This window comes from Panicum virgatum, chromosome 2K (genome assembly GCF_016808335.1).
Source record: "Panicum virgatum strain AP13 chromosome 2K, P.virgatum_v5, whole genome shotgun sequence".
Lineage (NCBI taxonomy): Eukaryota > Viridiplantae > Streptophyta > Magnoliopsida > Poales > Poaceae > Panicum > Panicum virgatum.
Window position 1 is genome coordinate 64295701 of NC_053137.1, and position 18937 is coordinate 64314637.

Sequence of the window (18937 nt, forward strand, 5' to 3'; positions counted from 1 at the left end):
GAATAATAAAAAAAGTGTTCGGGAACAATTTAAAAAAGTGTTCCCTAACATTTCAAAAATGTTTCGAAATATTTTCAAAAGTGTTCAGGAGTTCCGTAACATTTTTCAAAAGTATTCCGGAACATTTCAAAAAAAGTGTTCCTGAAACATTTCAAAAGCATTCCAGAACATTTCAAAAGTGTTCGTAAATGTTCTCAAACAAGTTTGAGAACTTTTGATAAATGTCCCATAGTGTTCTGGAATATTTTCTGGAAAAATTTCAAGATTGTTCCAAAAACATTCAGATTTTTGTTGTTTTCAGAATATTTTAAAAGTGTTTCGAAACAAACACGGTTCTTAAAAAAAGTGTTCCGGAGCATTAAGATGTTTTCAGAAAGTGTTCTAGAACTTTTAGTTTATCCCAAAACTGTATGTTTTCCAAAATGTTCAAGAACATTTTTTAAACTTTTAAAATTGTTCATGACTAAATTTGTTTCGGGAACATTTCAGAATGTTCCGTTGGAATATTTCAAAAGTGTTCCGGAATATTTTCAAAAGTGTATTGGAACATTTATATTGTGTTCTAGAACATTGTGAAAAATATTCTGGAACACTTTTTTTAAGAACTGTGTTTGTTCCGGAACATTAAGACGGTTCACAAAAGTGTTCATTCTCATTTCAAAAGTGTTCCGGAACATTTCAAAAAAGTGTTCCGGTGTTCCGGAATATTTTCAAAAGTGTTTAGGAACAATTTAAAAAAGTGTTCCGAAACATTTCAAAAGTGTTTCGGAATATTTTCAAAAGTGTTCCAGAACATTTATATAGTGTTCCGGAACATTGTGAAAAGTGTTCCGGAACATTAAGACGGTTTTCAAAAGTGTTCCCGACTATACCAAAAGTGTTCCGGAATATTTTTCAAAAGTGTTCCGGAACAATTTAAAAAAGTGTTCCGAAACATTTTCAAAAGTGTTCCGGAATAATTTAAAAAAGTGTTCCGGAACATTTCAAATGTGTTTCGGAATATTTTCAAAAGTGTTCCGGAACATTTATATAGTTTTCCGAAACATCGTGAAAAGTATTCTGGAATATTGTTTCGGAATGTTTTTTTCAAAAGGTCCGTAACATTTCAAAAGTGTTTGGAAATGTTCCCGAACAAGTTTGACAACTTTTGAAAATGTTCCATAGTGTTATGGAATATTTTCTGGAAAAATTTCAAGATTGTTTCGAAAACATTCAGATTTTTTTGTTTTCAAAATATTTCAAAAGTGTTCCGAAACAAACACGGTTCTTAAAAAATGTTTCGGAACATTAAGATATTTTCAGAAAGTGTTCTAGAACTCATAATTTATCCCGAAACTGTCTATTTTCCAAAATGTTCTAGAACATTTTTAAACTTTTAAAATTGTTCATGACTAAATTTGTTTGGGGGAGCATTTCAGAATGTTACGTTGGAACATTTCAGTTCATGAACACTTAGAAAAGTTTTGAAATATTCAATTGGAACTTTTTGAAATGTTCTTGAACATTGAAAAAGTTCCGGAACATATTTGTAAATAATTCAAATCAAAAACTTTTTTGAAAAAATGTTCCCGAACAAGCGATTAGTTACGTGCACCATGTCTTAAAAAAATCGAAAATAGCACAATTTAACAGGCCGCCAATCGGAACTCTCTACTTATAAAACGAGTGATCAGCTGCCGAGCCAACGCAGAACGAGGCCGGCTTCCACCTGCGCGGGTGCGCCTCCCACATACAGAAGGGAAGAGAAATACTTCAATGGTATCGATGAGAAGATAAAACAAACGATTGGCACAAGCAATCTACACTAACAAAATTAATAACCCATAAAAATGGATTATTATATAACTGAACTCAAACTGTATCATTATATTTATTATGATGATATCTTTAAAATAAGATCACACATGAGTTTATTTCAATATTTGTTCAGTTGGAATAATTTGATGGTAAACAGAAACAATTTTAGTTCTAAGAGAAATAAATTCTGCACATTCAAAAAATGAAATTGTTCTGGAACAAATTAAAATGTTCAGAAAAACTATTCTCTAAATGAACTAGAAAATATGTTAATAACAAAATAAAATGTTCTTAGAAAAAATATTGACAGGAAGAAATTGTTTCAAAACAAATATTCTAGAAAAAAATATATATTTCGGAAGTCGGAACAAATATGATCCATACATAGTAAAATTAGGTCTAGATTTCAAAGTTTTATTTTAGATAACATAATAGTTCGATTCGAAAGAAGAAATTGTTCTGGAACAAATTAAAAAAACCAACGAAAAGATATTGTTTCAAATGATAAAAAAATGAGTAAAATTTAAAATAGAAGTTGTCCTAAGAACAGAACAAAATTTTATGCCGGAAAATTTATTCTTGAATAATTAAAAATATTTTAGAAAAATATCATCTAAATATAGTCAAATGTGGTCTGATTTTAAAGATCTTATTGTAAGTAACACAAAAATGTGAATAGAAAATTGATTTGGACAATCACATTTTGAATTACGGATCTTTTAGATTCAAATCGTATTTGCACAATAATCTATGAGATGTCAGGTGCCTTTTCTGCCAAACCGCCCTGGTTGACGTGGAATAGAAAACGAAGAAAAAAGAAAAGGAGACGGGCCAATGAAAGAATAGTTGAACTGGGCCGGGCCCATGCTAAGGTAGTTCCGCCGGAAAACCTATACATCTCCCGGAAGAAATTTGTTAGATATCTTCCACTGTTTGAGATTCGTGCTGACTAAAATAAATGGACACGATGAAATCTGGTGGGAGAAATTGTATGCACAAGCACAACTTGCTGTGGGGGAGCTGGACAGCTGTCCAAGCACAGCTGGCTAAGGTGGAAAGAGAAGTTCCATAGATTCCTTTTGGATCGTACACTTTGCTTTCAATTTTCTTTTGAACTATAAATGTTTTCATGATTCTGTTTGGACCATGGTGTTACTTACAATTTATGCAACAAAATAAGATACAATATGAATATATTTTTATTGTTTTTAAAAATCAACATTTCTAATGTATCGTTTCAATTGTTGAAACATATATGTTCAATAATTTATATGTGCTGATTCAACATGTCCTCATAAATGTTGAATCAGTTTATTAGAATTGTTGTACTGCATTTTTAAAATGTTGATTGAAGTAGTTTAAAATGTTGACTAATTTGGCACTTTTGGATGTATCATCTTGAAGTATATTCTTTAGCAGAGGAAACAATTTAGTATGTCAGATTAAAAGAAAAAAGAAAGCGCACCTATGACCTGTGTTGTGTGTGTCCACGTACAGTTTGTGGTGGTTGCATGTTGCTTTTTATTTTTTGGATGGCGGTTACATGCTGCATGCTGCGGGCGCATTGTAGATATGGGCCGTACGTGTGCCATGCAATGAATAGCTATACATCTTCCAGAATGCCCCTAGTTCTGCGCATGCTGTTGTTTTCTGCGACAGCTCGCGTTGCAGTAGCATATGCGATGAATAGAATTGCCGCGTTATCCTACAAGCCGTGCGATCGAGAACCAACGGCTGCGATCGCTTGAGTGGTGCGGGACCCGGGAGTCGGCGCGTGCGCAAACACGTTGCAGACTGCCATTCCCACGTCATCTCTCCCTCCTCTTCACCTCGTCGTCGTCTTCCTCCTCGCCTTGCACTCCTACTTCCTCTGTTCCTCCTCGGGTCGCCGTCGCGTCACGTTACAGCCGCAGGGCGCGGCCCCGAGGAGAAGCGGGGTAGCGGGAAGCGGCGGCGGGGAGAGATGATCTCGCAGTTCTTCGTGCTGTCGCAGCGCGGCGACCACATCGTCTTCCGCGACTGTAAGATCTGGATCCCGTCTCGTCCCCGCCCGATCTGGGCGGGCAAATTTCGCTTATTCGTTGTGATCCTGTGCTGATTCGATTCGAAACTTCGTGCGGGAGGGTGCAGATCGCGGCGAGGTGCCTAAGGGCAGCGCGGAGATCTTCTTTCGGAAGGTGAAGTTCTGGAACGACGACGAGGCAGAGGAGGCGCCCCCAGTCTTCGTACGCATCTATTCCTTACTCTTGCGCTCTTACTCAGACTCCAAATTTTGCCAAAATTGGTAGGAAACTTAAAATTGTTTTAGCAGCGAGCTTATCAGTCGATCGGGACTAGCACTATGATTCTCTGAAAACGTGTGCATTGGGAAGCTGACGAGCAGCGGCGAATTGTAGATAGAGGAGCATTACCTTAGAAATCAGGGCCACTATGACACAGGAATTCAGCTGTTTCTGGGATCATTATTTGATTTGTTTCCTATTGTCTAGCGAACTCCCTGTTCTGTTCCCATCGGTAGTGTATAATGGATCATTCATTCATTTGGTTATAGCATGAGAGGATACATTTTGCATGAATATACGCCCAGGACGAAGGTTTTAGGATGAACTGAAATAACTGAACATAATACTTTTGTGATTTATTCCAGCTACTTTGCCACTATTTAAAATTAGCAAGACCTGTGCCCATTAAGATATATATGTAGTCCAGTGGACAATGAGCTATTTTGCATGCGTGTGATATGCAGTTCTCCAATCAGTGGATCCTTTTTTAGGAAAATTCATCTTGAGGTAAAACAGTATGTTGGCATATTAGAATATTTGATCCTAGATTAAACTGAAAGAGTAAACGTCAGTTTTGTGGATGACAAGATAGAGAGTCCATCTGTGTTCTGCTTATTGGTGCATTTCTTTACTACTTGATCTGACACCTGGTATTTCACCTTTTGTGATGACAGAATGTTGATGGGGTTAACTATATTCACGTCAAGGTTGCAGGACTATTTTTTGTAGTAACTACAATGGTTAATGTTTCTCCATCCCTTCTCTTGGAACTTCTGCAAAGGATTGCACGTGTCACAAAAGATTATCTTGGTGTTCTGAATGAAGATTCACTGCGGAAGAATTTTATTTTGGTGTATGAATTGCTCGACGAAGTCATTGTAAGTGCTATACACCACAACTCACACCAGTATCAACTCCTATCCTTTCTGACCTAGTTTTTAGGTCGCTACCAAACTCTAGTATGATTTTAACAAAGAAGTTGCGTGGTTCTGCAGTGATTAGTATGATTTTTCATCTCTTTATGGTAATGCTTACTGTCATCTATTGTGCAACTAGGACTTTGGATACCCACAAACAACCTCTACTGAGGTTCTGAAGTCATACATATTCAATGAACCTATCATGGTTGATGCTGGACGGCTACCACCGCTTGGTCCTGCTGCTATGTTCATGGTAAGACTTATGCATATTAATGCAAGAAATATAGTATTAGAGTTACTTGACTAAGAAACGTGCTTTCCCCATACTATTGTGGCAGTGGCATAGTTTCAAAATTGACACCCTTACCTTTTGCAGCAAGGCACAAAGCGTATGCCTGGTACAGCTGTTACAAAATCTGTTGTTGCTAATGAGCCTGGGGGGAAGAAGAGGGAGGAAATTTTTGTTGATATAATTGAGAGAATAAGTGTGACATTCAGCTCTAGTGTAAGTACCAGTTTAAGCCATGCCTTGTTAATTATTTTTTTTCTCCTCAATATTTAAAGATGTTGAGCAATTTTTTTTTCTGGAAATCATTCTATTAAATTTGTTGCTTTGAATGTCAGATGGTGATGATGCCCATTGCAATGTTACTTTTCATTTTGTAGACCATCATTTAGTGTTATTTGTTATCGCCTTTACTGCCAAAGCCTACCTTTTACCGTCTTGTTCCTTATTCCATTACTGTAAAGTGATTTCTGTGCTTACTAATTGAGACTGGAGACAAATAAACGGGCCAGTCACTATCATGTTCCTTTTTTTACTATGGAATTCCAACTCTATGGGACAGGTTCTTGTTGTGACAAGTGAGGACCTAATAGTTCTCAATCTTGTGATTTTTCTTGCACTTAGTTTTGTGGCAGATCTGTTAATTTTTCTTCAATTACTAAAGGGCACTTTATTTTTGTTGTCTCATTTATTTCTCTGTAGTTATATGATATCACATATCATTTTTTTTCATGACTTATATCTCATTTTCATTAAACAGGGCTACATACTTACATCTGAGATTGATGGAACAATTCAAATGAAAAGTTACCTCACTGGAAACCCAGAAATTCGTCTTGCTCTCAATGAGGATTTGAGCATTGGAAGAACCGGATCTTCTTCCTATGGTATGACCATTTGCTTTTCCTTTGACATGTACGTTCTCTACTCATTGATGTATAGTGTGCATATGACATAAGAAGTTTATCTCCTTTGTTATGGCTATTTCTGAATATTGATCGCAGACAATATTACAAATATTTAATGCCAGATTACAGAAGTTCTTCTTCTGGAGGAGCAGTCATTCTTGATGATTGTAACTTCCATGAGTCAGTATATCTGGACAGCTTTGACATTGACAGAACTTTGACTTTAGTAAGTTCTCTAATAAAGCTTTTATATCTAGCTATGTCATTTGTTCGAGCAGAACTTCAAGCACTATACAATGTGTTAACTGTTAGATAATTTACATTTACCATTGCATAGATACCACCTGATGGAGAATTTGCTGTAATGAACTACCGGATGACCCAAGAATTTAAGCCACCATTCCGTGTAACTGCACTGATTGAAGAAGCTGGACCATCAAGGGTATGGAATTCTTGTCTTGCTATTAGGCATTGATGCTATTATGTTTTCAATTTGGTGAAACCTATTTCTTTTATTATCTACACAGGCTGAAGTTCTACTGAAGATAAGAGCAGACTTCTCTGCAAATGTCACAGCTAACACAATCACAGTACAAATGCCAGTGCCCTCCTACACAATGAGGTTAACTGTAGCTTTATATTGTTCGTAATAAGTTAGAAAAACGGGAGAAGCTGACTGCTGTTTTTAATGTTAGCTAAAGTTTAACGTCATGGATTACATTGCAGAGCAAGTTTTGAGTTGGAAGCTGGAGCAGTTGGGCAAACAACAGATTTTAAGGAGGGATCCAGGAGACTTGAGTGGAATCTAAAGAAGGCAAGTGCCAACAAGGATCATCATATGTACATCGTGCATGTATATGCACTGGAACTGTTAACTTGGCTAAATTATTTTCACTTTCGACACTACAGATTGTTGGTGGTTCTGAGCACACCCTTCGTGCAAAGCTGACATTTTCCCAGGAATCACATGGTACATGTTTTGTTTAAAGCATCTCATGCTTATGCCGTGACTTGGCAGGGTCGTTTTACTTGCCTGTTAGGCAACTTGTTGTGACATCCTCCTTTGTGAAATGCAGGAAATATCACAAGGGAAGCTGGTCCGGTGAACATGAATTTCACTATACCTATGTACAATGCGTCAAAGTTGCAGGTAAGGCCCTTTATGCCTTTGTGAAATGTATCCATTCGCACTCTAGAGCTTGGAAGTGCTGGTTCCACTAGCAAAATTATTGGTTCACGATTGATCATCTTTTGAGTGCATTTTTTAAGTTAGCCATGTGCTTTTTGAAACTTGTCTCTACAAAGTGCAATACACTCTTAGCTCTTATGTAGTTTACATATTCTCCAAGGCCTTCACTGCTCAAAAACATTGACATGCATAATTCGTTGCGGAATGTTTCTGATCAACAACTTTGAATTTTATGTTTTGTCTCCTGCAGGTCAGGTATCTTCAGATAGCGAAGAAATCAAAGACATACAATCCATACAGATGGGTGCGATATGTAACACAAGCTAACTCCTACGTAGCTCGTCTATGAGGAACCCGTGTTTGTACATTTGTTTCTGGTCCATTTTTTGGTGTATTATTTGAGGTTTATCTTGGACAGAGTGGCATGTATTTGTAACTTATCGCTCTGCTCCTGCAGTTGAATACATTGTAGGGTCACAATTTTTTCCCCTCGTACAATGTCCAGAAGATTCATGATCATGTTTAAATATTACAAAATGAATGAAGTTCTTCATGCCTTCATGGCACTTCTGGGAACCATCATCTTAGAAATTTCTGTGAGGTTCTGTGGTACACATAATATAGCCCTTAGTGTAAAACAGTGTTGCCGTTTTTCTACACGAATTTCAGTTACCTGATATTTAGAAACTTATGAGGATTTTTATCTCAACACTATCGTTTCAAACTACTTTTAACAAAGAGCATTAAAGGATTTAAGAACCTGCCACCTAGAATTTAGAAACATCCGAGGATTTTGCAAAAGTAACATTTCGTAGGAAACTTTAGGATTCATATGAAAATGTACAATGAAATGACAGAATGTTTTACAAGGAAACACATCTCGTGATTGAAATCACGATGCATCTTTCTTTTGAAGAACATGACGAATGTACAAATCTTTATGCTCCATTCTGTCGCTTTCAATAGATCCAAACCAACAATCATATGAACATGAATCCCTACGACTTTAGATACACATTTTTATGTGCTATGCAGGTCAAGAAACTCAAAGAGTCACCTCTGTCATCCTACAACTCCAAAACTGCGAGAGCAGCACAACCAAGAAATCTTTTCTGGGGGCACTCTGGGGTCTGACTTGAGAGGGTCTGACTTGAGAACATGGGGCTCAATTGATCCATACGAGCCATCCCCCTCAAATGCTTTGAACTGTAGAAAATCATGTGTAATAGCCTGAGTCTGTTAAATCTTCCCAGCTGCTTCTGTACGCATCCTCAGCAACTCAGTGCGTTTACTCCTCTCCATTTCTTCTACCAGCCAGTCAACACCATGTTTGATCCCTGTCCTGCAATGGAAGAGCAAGCTTTAAATCACGCATGATATGCTTCAAGTGGCAAGTTTGATATTATCCTCAATATATCCATCTTATAAAAAGATGAGTCAAGTGATAAAGAAATTTGAAAATGACATAGAAATGCTGCTCACCCATCAAAAGCAGATCCAGGCTGGAACATGCAAGGCCTCTCATCTAACTCTTTAAGATGCAGATGTCTAGCCAATTCTTCCTCCGAGACAGCTGCTGGTGAATCCTGTTGACAGATCCACGTACATATCAGAATATAAGATTCATGAGGTAAACATAGAATTTTCCACACGAGTTTATATATCCCAAAACGAACTGGGCAGGAGTCCAGGAGACTAGGACTAATGTTGTTCTTTATCTTTCTCATGTTGTAACTGGGAGTTTTGCCGCATGAGTTTATATAGCCCAAAAAGAACTGGGTAGGAATCCAGGAGACTAGGACTAATGTTGTCAGTTCTTTATCTTTCCCATGTTGTAACTGGAAGTCTTGTAACCAGAAGTAAAAAAAAAGGATATGTTTACTCTATGTTTCTCGGTCTATATCCACAGTTTCAGATATACTGATTGGCCAGGATGTATACATCTTCATTGAAAATCTAGCTTACACAAACTACATGTGGATATGGATGATAACAAGTTTCCTAGAACTGCTCATTTTCACATAACAAAATGCAGTTATCAACTACAAGTAAAAGGATGGAGTTTTAAAAGGTAATTGCTATGGAGTATACAAAGCATTCAAGATAACAGCAGGTAAACCAACCTGCTTGTTTGCAAATATGAGTATTGGTGCTCCTTGCAGATCTTCATGGTGGAGAACTTTCTCTGAAATAAAAGTCCAGGTTACTGTTACCCAAAGTAATAGACTCTTGATCAAGAATATTGAAGCATGTGCTAGTAGCTATGTACCAGAACACTCAGTACATGTACACAGTTATTTGCTGATTAAACAAATGGAAGCAACTTACCAAGAGCAGATTTGGCATCCTCAAATGATGCAGCGGCAGAAGAGTCGATAACATATATCACAGCATGTGCCTCCTCATAATATTTCTCCCATATTGTTCGTAGGCCAGGCTGTCAAAATATGTATTTGTGTAAGAATTTGAAATGACTAAACTAAAGAAAACATTGTCTGACCCATGCTTCTGAAATTATCACATGAACTCGATTTCTGCTTCTTGTTAGATAGTGAAAGTTAGGTCTACACGCATTGACAACGTATCCTCTACACGCATTGACAACGTATCCTTGGTAATCAGAAACAACACCAATGGTGAGGTGTTGGTCAAGATTAATGCCCAAGCTCTTAATAATGATGGCAAGTCAATGAAGATGATTTGCACAACCAATTGGCAGTTTGGCACCAAGCAACAAGTGCAGAAGATCACTGCAGCATTGAGGTGCAAGCTTTTAATACACTACATTAAGATAAGAGGAGTTTATCTATGTGGAGCAACATAAATAACACGATCACTACAAGCCCTTGTTGATTTTTTTTTTATTTTTTGTATGTGGAGCAACATAAAAACATGATGTTTGAGCACATGTTTCAATATTCTAGAACTGTACCAGCCCACTAAAAAACCTCATGTTTGAGCATACTAATCATATGGTATAATCTGGACTTCACTTGCTATGGATCCAGGCGTTTCTGTTTGAGAATTGTAACAAGTTCTACCACCAGACATTGTAATGCTAACTCAAATTAACTGACAACTTATTGATTAAACCCTTAAGTAATCAACTGCAACAGATGCTGAATGGAGAGGTTTCAATGACGAACGTTTTGGTATGTAGAGAAACCATACCTGACCTCCCAGGTCCCAGAAGACAAGCTTCACATTTGCATCTTCAATACGCCCAATATTAAGACCAACTGTTGGAACAATACGATCATGCGGAAGACCTTCTCCCTTCAGGTAGATCGACTTCAACTTTTCTAGCAAGGTCTGCATAGTCATGTTTTAACCACAATCAAGTTTGACACAGATAAATACGAAATGAAGTCAACCTTCTAGTTCCAGCAGCCAGCACACGGAAACTGCAGGGATTTAAAGAAACACAGTTACGATACACAAAAGTATTACCGTCTTCCCAGCCTTATGAACTCCAAGGATAAGCACATGGAACTCTGTCTTGCTGAAGACATGATTCCATAGGCCATAGAACAAGGAGAACATCGCTGTATGGTTCTGTCCTCCTCAATCAGCTGCCCACCGCCTGCAAAATCAACATCGGGTCACACATGTCTCCCAACCATCGATCCACAGACGCCTCCTCCTAAACCAACTCTGCAATTGATCATGAGCAGACCAGGTGCCGGCGCCACCAAAGCGGCGAGCACTACGCCCGCTCAGAATAACCAACACATTTCCACAAAAATTGACGACAAAGTGGGCGAATAGATTACCCCCCAATCCCAGGAAGAAAATTTTGGATTCGAGGGCTCACGGCAAAGAAGAATTCCACAGGAACAGGCCAAGCGGTCGGTCCGAGGAAGCTAGAGCTTGCTTACCCAGGAACGAAGCGATCGACCCGATTCCACGGCAGTGGCGTCCAGGGGAAGGGGGGCTTTTCGCCGACGCGTGCAGGTGGATGGATCTGGATCGAGGTCGCGCCGTGTTCGCGGGGACGGAGGAGGGCGGTGGCGAGCCGAGCCGTGCCAACGGGAGCCCGGTGGCTTGCAGAGAGAGGGTGGACCCGGTTGGTGTCACTGGCGAATGGACCCGGTCGTGGTCGAACCAAGCACGCTGCGTGGTGGGCCCAGGTAACTTGATGATATGATAGATCAGGCCCAATAAACCCTGTCTAGCCCAGTGGGCCTAACGCTTCCCTTCTTTTGCTCTTCTTCCTCGCACGAGACCCGTCTTCTTCGCTGGTCTTCTCGTCTCGCCAGTCGCCACACCACGCTCTCGGCAAGGAGCGGCTGCGACACAGCAGGCGAGTGGGAGAGGCAAGGCGGCGCGGCGGGCGGCCCAGGAGATCTGCGCGGCGGGCAAGGTGCGCCTCTTTGTCTCTCTCCTCTCCATCCAGACGGCCTAGGGGGGGCTAGACCGATCTGTTCTGTTCGTGCGGGGAACACGAGTACTTCTGGTTTTTCAGTTCCTGCTCGATTGCCAGCTGTGTGATTTACCGCTCGTCATTCAGTAGATTTACTCGAATTTCGTTGGATCGGCGTTGTGGGTTCCGCGGAATCGTGGAGGACAGCGCGTTGCGTTGATGAGATCTCGCGACCGAGTACTTTCGTATCTGCAGAGGAATCGTGAGATCTAGTGCGATATGATTCAGGAATCTGTTTTTGTCGCAGTAAAAGCAACCGGTGGGGGTTCATTTAGGTTAGATCGTTGGGTTTTTTCATAGATGTATGCTTGATTAGTATAATTTTGTGTGGAATGCTGTAGAAGTCCCTGACAGAGGCTAAATTTGCGCGGTAATGATTGTTGCTTAGCCAGTTGCTGTGTGCACGAGTAGGTTTTGGATATGAATATATTTAAATGATTATCCAGTTTACATTAACAAAAGGTTGGGCAAAGTACCCTGCAATTACAATATTGATTTCGAAATCCAATTGACGTTGTCGGTACCCTGCAACTGGGGTACCCACTCCTACTGTGCCAAGACTCGCGTAGTTATCCGTAACTACGCCCTAAGGAGCTGAGCAGCCGGATCCCTGGGGTCCGACTCCATCTCACCGGACCAACGGTCCCGGACCCGCTTCCCGCTCGGGGACGGGTCCGGTGTCACCACGTGTTCTAGAGGTGGAAATGCTCAGTACCTGTGGCCGCGGACCCGGACCCCCGCAGGTGGGTCCGGGACCTTCACGTGCCATCCGGACTCCCGCAGATGGGTCCGGGACCTCCACGTGCCTATCCGGACCCCCGTGAGCTCTCGGCTCAGCTAGCTGATCGGGAGGGGTCCGGAGCCGCCGCGTGTCACGCAGACGCGGGCGCGGGCGCAAGCCTTCCGCTGGAAGCTCCCTCCCCACCCGCATTAAGTGCGAGTGGTCGAGGCAGGCTCTGCTGCCTCTGGGCACGGGGCAGCTTTTGTCAGTCTACACTGTGGATCGCCAGTTACCGAGGCGGCTCGTCAGTTACTAAGACAAGCATTAAAGACTCAGCGCCGTGCGCATGGGCGACGAGTCATGATGACCAGCTACTGACTGGAGCAACAGTGCACGCTGCTACAGTGGACTGAGTCAGTAGTTCGGCGCTTCATCATGACCTCGACGCGCGGCTGCAGAGGCTAGACTCTACTCTGACAGGACAGCTCAAGACCATCCCTGGTCAGAAGCTACGCACAGAAGCCGACGACAAGATCTCCGGATCTGAGGCATTGAAGGCCAAAGTGTAGTTTATAATACATCGCCGGGTCCACATGTCGGGGCCCCGCTCAGTGTACGTGCTCCCCTTGGACATATAAAAGGGAGAGCACGCCCTCCTTCTGGAAAAAGAGGCTCTCCAGACACACAAGCTCTCGCGAACTCTCTCGAGGAAAGGCAATACAACACACAGTGGACGTATGGTATTATGCTCCGGCGGCCCAAACCACTATAATCCCGCTGTGTTCATCGTGTTCTTGAGCGAGATCGAACTAGGACTAGCTAACCCCTGAGTACACACCCTCTGGGCTTAGGCGGGTGCTTTCCGCCACCCGGCTGTGGTTTGCAGCACCACGACATTTGGCGCGCCAGGTAGGGGTATTTAGCTGGTCGCTGTTCATCTCTTCCTGGTCTCCATGGTTCGTGTGGACGACGTGGAGATGACAGAGGGTGTGGCATCATCCGCGCCACATACCTCTCGCCTTCCTGCTCCAAGGGCAACCGTGCTTGTGGAGCAGCCACCGTCGGCGGCGGCGCGCGCTTGCTCGCCGGCAAGAGTCAGGGCGCCCATCAAGGGCCCCCTCACAAGCTGCGAGCGGCGGAGAGACAAATCCTAGCTCGCAGCATACCTCACTCATGTGAGGAAGCCCGCTCCGGCGGAAAGCCGACTCCGGTCGCACCAAGCCCGCTCCGGCGGAAAGCCGACTCCGGTCGCACCAAGCTCGCTCCGGCGGAAGGCCGACTCCGGTCGCACCAAGCCCGCTCTGGCGGAAAGCCGACTCCGGTCGCACCCCCGACTCAACATCTCTGTAAGTCCTACCCTTAGAGGCTCAGCAGGGAATAAAGCCTTTTTCTTTGTAACTAGGTAGTACTTCCGTGTGGTCCAGTCCGGTGAGCCTCCCCCGTGGAGGGGTCCGGACCTCTGCGAACCAGCTTCAGGGAAGCGTATTCACCCTCCGGGGAGGTCCGGAGCCGTGTAGCCGCTTAGCCTGGTTCCGTACCCTAAGCCTGCATGCTCTACCTCCCTAGGGCGAGTACCGTAGTACCTAAGACTGGGGGCCCGGAGGTCCGGACAGCTCCGGCCTCATAAACCCGTGTTCTGGCTTACATCGCACATCTCATGTACATATAGTTATAAAGGAAAAGTTTATTCTCAGTTCGCCTCTAAGGATGTTACATTCCAATTTCAATCTACGCATTCTGTTTGCGCTAACCCCCACGTGGCCTCTTACTCTTATGCGGTGATTGTGGTCCGAATTGAGTTGGCTAGTTAATGACTTAGCTCGAGACCCCTCATGGAAGAGAGGGGTTCGGACCCCTGGGAACCTGCAGGTTCAGAGAAGCGCACTCATTCTCCGGGGAGGTCCGGAGCCGTGTAGCCGCTTAGCCTGGTTCCGTACCCTAAGCTTGCACGCACCACCTCCTGTGAATGAGTACCGTAGTACCTAGGACTGGGAACTTGAAGGTCCGGACTTTCTCTTAACCTAAAGGCCGGCCCCTTGAGCTCCGTTCACTGAACCTAGCTGTCTATCTCAAAGGATTACAGCCAACAGGATTTGGGACCCGTGGGCACGCTACTAAGCATCTACCTTGAGTCATGTGCAGGTCCAAACGTGATGATGCAGCAGGTGACCCAAAGGATGGACGACGCAGGACAAGACCCTTGCGGCGCGCACCGCTGGGCGCCAGAAGCAGCCAAGTTGCTCACAGTAGTGGCCCCACCTGCGGGTTCGTTGCCTCTCCCGAGGCGGGCCCGGGGGCCTCTGTCGGTACCCTGCAACTGGGGTACCCACTCCTACTGTGCCAAGACTCGCGTAGTTATCCGTAACTACGCCCTAAGAAGCTGAGCAGCCGGACCCCTGGGGTCCGACTCCATCTCACCGGACCAACGGTCCCGGACCCGCTTTCCGCTTGGGGACGGGTCCGGTGTCACCACGTGTCCTAGAGGTGGAAATGCTCAGTACCTGTGGCCGCGGACCCGGACCCCCGCAGGTGGGTCCGGGACCTCCACGTGCCATCCGGACTCCCGCAGATGGGTCCGGGACCTCCACGTGCCTATCCGGACCCCCGTGAGCTCTCGGCTCAGCTAGCTGATCGGGAGGGGTCCGGAGCCGCCGCGTGTCACGCAGACGCGGGCGCAAGCCTTCCGCTGGAAGCTCCCTCACCCACCCACATTAAGTGCGAGTGGTCGAGGCAGGCTCTGCTGCCTCTGGGCACGGGGCAGCTTTTGTCAGTCCACACTGTGGATCGCCAGTTACCGAGGCGGCTCGTCAGTTACCAAGACAAGCATTAAAGACTCAGCGCCGTGTGCATGGGCGACGAGTCATGATGACCAGCTACTGACTGGAGCAACAGTGCACGCTGCTACAGTGGACTGAGTCAGTAGTTCGGCGCTTCATCATGACCTCGACGCGCGGCTGCAGAGGCTAGACTCTACTCTGACAGGACAGCTTAAGACCATCCCTGGTCAGAAGCTACGCACAGAAGCCGACGACAAGATCTCCGGATCTGAGGCATTGAAGGCCAAAGTGTAGTTTATAATACATCGCCGGGTCCACATGTCGGGGCCCCGCTCAGTGTACGTGCTTCCCTTGGACATATAAAAGGGAGAGCACGCCCTCCTTCTGGAAAAAGAGGCTCTCCAGACACACAAGCTCTCGCGAACTCTCTTGAGGAAAGGCAATACAACACACAGTGGACGTAGGGTATTACGCTCCGGCGGCCCGAACCACTCTAATCCCGCTGTGTTCATCGTGTTCTTGAGCGAGATCGAACTAGGACTAACTAACCCCTGAGTACACACCCTCTGGGCTTAGGCGGGTGCCTTCCGCCACCCGGCTGTGGTTTGCAGCACCACGACAGACGTGTTAGATCCTAGTAATTCTACGATGCTTATGACTAGTGCTGTAGGCTGTAGTGAGATGTGATTGAAAAATACATGTTCCATTGATCATGAATGCTGAGCTCTTTCTTCAAAAAACAAAAAATGCTGAGCTCACTAGTCCTGTGGTATTGCTGAAAGTTTTTCGATTTTCCTCTGGTTATTACTCACTTACTCTTCATACTCCTGATATCATAATCCATTGCATGGTGCAGTAGCATATATCGAATAGCACTATGGTGAGTAATATGCTAGTTTAGTTGCAATATGCTCTGCACAGTCTATATCATGGCCATCTTTTTCCTAATCATGGGACACCACCACTAGAAGGTTAGGATGTATTCATCTATCTGTTGTGTCATGCTATCCCGTCACTGAACTAGTAGAAGCTGGGGACACTTTTATCATCTCCTTACATGGATGAACCAGTTCATATATTCAATTGGACTGCATTCCTCAAGCAATGCATATCATTACGAAGCTCCCTGTTACTGCGATGCTAACTTGATGTACCCCAATTCCTCGTCTATTTAGATGTAGTTAGATATGTTTGAGCCTTCACAGCTCGTTTGAGTTGTTGGGTTCAGGAGATGGTTAGTTAAGCAGTGGACTTGATATGTTTAATTTTGATGACTTCTTTTATGAAAAACAATGAGTAGCCAGTATGTCACTCCTTTTAGGAATCATGCACAGCTGGTTTGTAACCTCTGTCTGTATCTTGTGTTCATCACATTACTTTGTAATATGCTTCTGACAAGTGATAGTTCTGATTGTGGATAATTTCTCGATAAAATGTGTGATACTTGTCCTCAGATATTAACCAAAAAATTGTTTGCCATCTTTATTTCAGATGTTTGACGACCAAGACCTGGGCTTCTTTGCCAATTTCCTGGGCATCTTCATCTTTGTCTTGGTTATTGCCTACCACTTCGTGATGGCAGACCCGAAGTACGAAGGAAACTGATGCCCTTCTGTTGCGCAAGGAAATCTTATGATCTGCAGATCCAAATAGGGCCATACTATTTAGTTAATGATAGCAAGCTTTTGACATTTGTTGAGTGCATATTGTGGAAGCTGGATATGCAGCCCCTGGCATTTTGACATTACCCGTGTCTTAATCTTATGAACTAGTAAATCCTGAAGTTTTCTAAAGATTATTCTGAGGCCTGCCGTTGGTTTGTTGTTTGCTGGGTATTTTGTCGTGCTTTTATGCCGCTTGGTTCATGCTTTGCCAGATTGCTATCAGATTTTCCTTTGCTTTCCAGTTTCTTAGGCTGTTTAGTAGCTTGTTAGCATGTTAGGATACTGGAGAAACATAAGACTGGACTAGTGCACTGGAAACAGATATCAAGCGATTGCTCAAGGGATAAGTATTTGATTCAAACTTTAAATTCCTATAAACAGGCATTAACTGTAGGGATTCATTTAGGGGCAGTCTACTGGTCATTTTATGCAAGTTTTGCTGAGCAGCCATAAGCCTCCGGAGTACAATTTTTCATGAAAAAATGTGGCGTACAAGTAGCTTTGCGAGCCCAATCCAGGAGTCGAACGAGTAGGCCCAGCCCAAACGGAGCCAGGCCATGTACGGCGACCGGAACGCGATCCAACCGGTGTCGCGCGACACGCCGGGAACCGAGTACGCGACGGAGGAGGAGGTGGAGGTCGCCAGCCGTTTGGCGACTGGGTGCGCCGTGCGCGTGCGCAGCTGGTGTGTCGTGTCGTGTGTGGTTGTCGTGACAGCGAGGCAGCAGCAGGCGCTCGCCCTCGGCCACGTCAGATGTCAACGCCATGTCGCCATGGCTGGACGGTAGCACCCGTGGAGGAAGATCAATCTTCCAGACACACATCTTGTGATCATGCGCCGCAGGTGAATGCCACGACGATCCGCGAGACCCCAACTGCTCAAGGGAATGCCATGGCGACGCCGGCGCACGCCGCGCCGTGCGCCGCTCCCGCGACCAACCGACCCACCATTTTTCCGGGGACATATCCTGTGCAATCAAGTTTATGGTGCAATCACCATACAATCCAACTAAAAAAAGTCTCAAAAAATTTTGAAAAAAATCTTGAAAATGTGCATCTCAACCTACTTCATCTATATATAAAATTTCAGAGTCAAATTCGTCCTCCTCTATAAGTTAAAAAAAGACAAATTTTCTGACAAAAGTAATAGTTCAAATGCAACCTAAATTTGTTTTTTTTTGTAACTTCCAGAGGAGGACGAATTTGGCCCTGAAATTTTATATATAGATGAAGTAGGTTGAGATGCACATTCAAGATTTTTTTCAGAATTTTTTGAAACTTTTTTTAGTTGAATTGCACGATGATTACACCATAAGCTTGATTGCACAGGATATGTCTCCCATTTTCCCCCTTCCGCAGCCATCGGAAAAGAAAAAAAAGAGGAACAGCCACGGGTGCGCTTTGGCACGCATGCGGGAAAGGAAGGGAAAGGAGACATAGCCTCCTCGCGCGTCTACGGGCCGTAGGCTCTTCGTGCCCGTCGCGTTCGCCACCTTTGCCGGGGGAGTTATTCCTCCGTGCACTTCTCTAGGAGCTCAGCTTTAAGGATCCTACCTTGCTAGGCATGGCTCCTGCTGCTCTACGTTGCTCGGCGTCTTGGCTTTACTGGGCATGGCATTGATGGTTTTGGCGAAGTCAGCAATTCAGCCATCCGTCCGTTACTATTAGCTCCTGATTTTCGTTGTGCCGCTTTTTTCTGTTGTGGGCTTGTGGCATGTGGGAAATGGAACAAAATCTGGAGGGCATTGATTGTTGTGAGTAGTCATGTGTGATCTCCCAACAAAATGTGGTTTTATGAACATTTTTTCTTAATCACCAAAACGATTATATGGTCCACAGTATTGCCTTCTCTAGCATTGCATTCTAATCCTAAAAAAACTGCTCCGTTGGTGACGATATGATGCCACGCTATTTTTTAAGGAAAAAAAAGGTAGAAACGTAGTCACACGTAATGTTGGTCCATAGACCCA

At 43.9% G+C, this 18937-nt stretch overlaps 3 protein-coding genes across 5 annotated transcripts; 2 read left to right on the forward strand and 1 right to left on the reverse strand.

Moving 5' to 3' along the window:
- Window positions 1-3606: 3606 nt before the first annotated feature.
- On the forward strand, window positions 3607-7958 carry LOC120694514 (AP-4 complex subunit mu-like). The gene is made up of 13 exons (XM_039977656.1): window positions 3607-3818; window positions 3928-4022; window positions 4754-4957; window positions 5136-5252; window positions 5376-5504; window positions 6046-6172; window positions 6316-6419; window positions 6531-6635; window positions 6721-6815; window positions 6920-7007; window positions 7103-7163; window positions 7270-7343; window positions 7633-7958. Exons 1-13 carry the CDS (start codon window positions 3761-3763, stop codon window positions 7729-7731), a joined length of 1356 nt encoding a protein of 451 aa, XP_039833590.1. The 5' UTR covers window positions 3607-3760; the 3' UTR covers window positions 7732-7958.
- Window positions 7959-8177: 219 nt separating this feature from the next.
- On the reverse strand, window positions 8178-11423 carry LOC120694515 (ADP-ribosylation factor-related protein 1-like). 2 transcript variants are annotated; one of them, XM_039977657.1, is made up of 7 exons: window positions 11261-11423; window positions 10833-10965; window positions 10554-10694; window positions 9711-9819; window positions 9506-9567; window positions 8865-8968; window positions 8178-8724 (listed from the first exon to the last, which is right to left on the reverse strand). In XM_039977657.1, exons 2-7 carry the CDS (start codon window positions 10923-10925, stop codon window positions 8622-8624), a joined length of 612 nt encoding a protein of 203 aa, XP_039833591.1. In that variant the 5' UTR covers window positions 10926-10965; window positions 11261-11423; the 3' UTR covers window positions 8178-8621. The 2 variants fall into 2 exon arrangements, with proteins under 2 accessions (XP_039833591.1, XP_039833592.1); XM_039977658.1 differs by having other exon boundaries at window positions 11197-11420.
- A 143-nt stretch (window positions 11424-11566) lies between these two features.
- Window positions 11567-17129, forward strand: LOC120694516 (dolichyl-diphosphooligosaccharide--protein glycosyltransferase subunit 4A). 2 transcript variants are annotated; one of them, XM_039977661.1, is made up of 2 exons: window positions 11567-11717; window positions 16792-17129. In XM_039977661.1, exon 2 carries the CDS (start codon window positions 16795-16797, stop codon window positions 16906-16908), a length of 114 nt encoding a protein of 37 aa, XP_039833595.1. In that variant the 5' UTR covers window positions 11567-11717; window positions 16792-16794; the 3' UTR covers window positions 16909-17129. The 2 variants fall into 2 exon arrangements, with proteins under 2 accessions (XP_039833595.1, XP_039833594.1); XM_039977660.1 differs by having other exon boundaries at window positions 11578-11745; window positions 16795-17129.
- Window positions 17130-18937: the final 1808 nt, after the last annotated feature.

Bases quoted from the DNA above. Each gene is read 5' to 3' on its own strand.
- LOC120694514 (XM_039977656.1), top strand. From the start codon at position 3,761: ATGATCTCGCAGTTCTTCGTGCTGTCGCAGCGCGGCGACCACATCGTC. The intron at 4,958-5,135 runs GTAAGTGCTATA...TTGTGCAACTAG, and splicing joins AATTGCTCGACGAAGTCATT to GACTTTGGATACCCACAAAC. The intron at 7,164-7,269 runs GTACATGTTTTG...TGTGAAATGCAG, and splicing joins ATTTTCCCAGGAATCACATG to GAAATATCACAAGGGAAGCT.
- LOC120694515 (XM_039977657.1), bottom strand. From the start codon at position 10,925: ATGTTCTCCTTGTTCTATGGCCTATGGAATCATGTCTTCAGCAAGACA. The intron at 8,969-9,505 runs GTTGGTTTACCT...ATCTGTCAACAG, and splicing joins TCATATTTGCAAACAAGCAG to GATTCACCAGCAGCTGTCTC. The intron at 8,725-8,864 runs GTGAGCAGCATT...CTTCCATTGCAG, and splicing joins CCTGGATCTGCTTTTGATGG to GACAGGGATCAAACATGGTG.
- LOC120694516 (XM_039977661.1), top strand. From the start codon at position 16,795: ATGTTTGACGACCAAGACCTGGGCTTCTTTGCCAATTTCCTGGGCATC.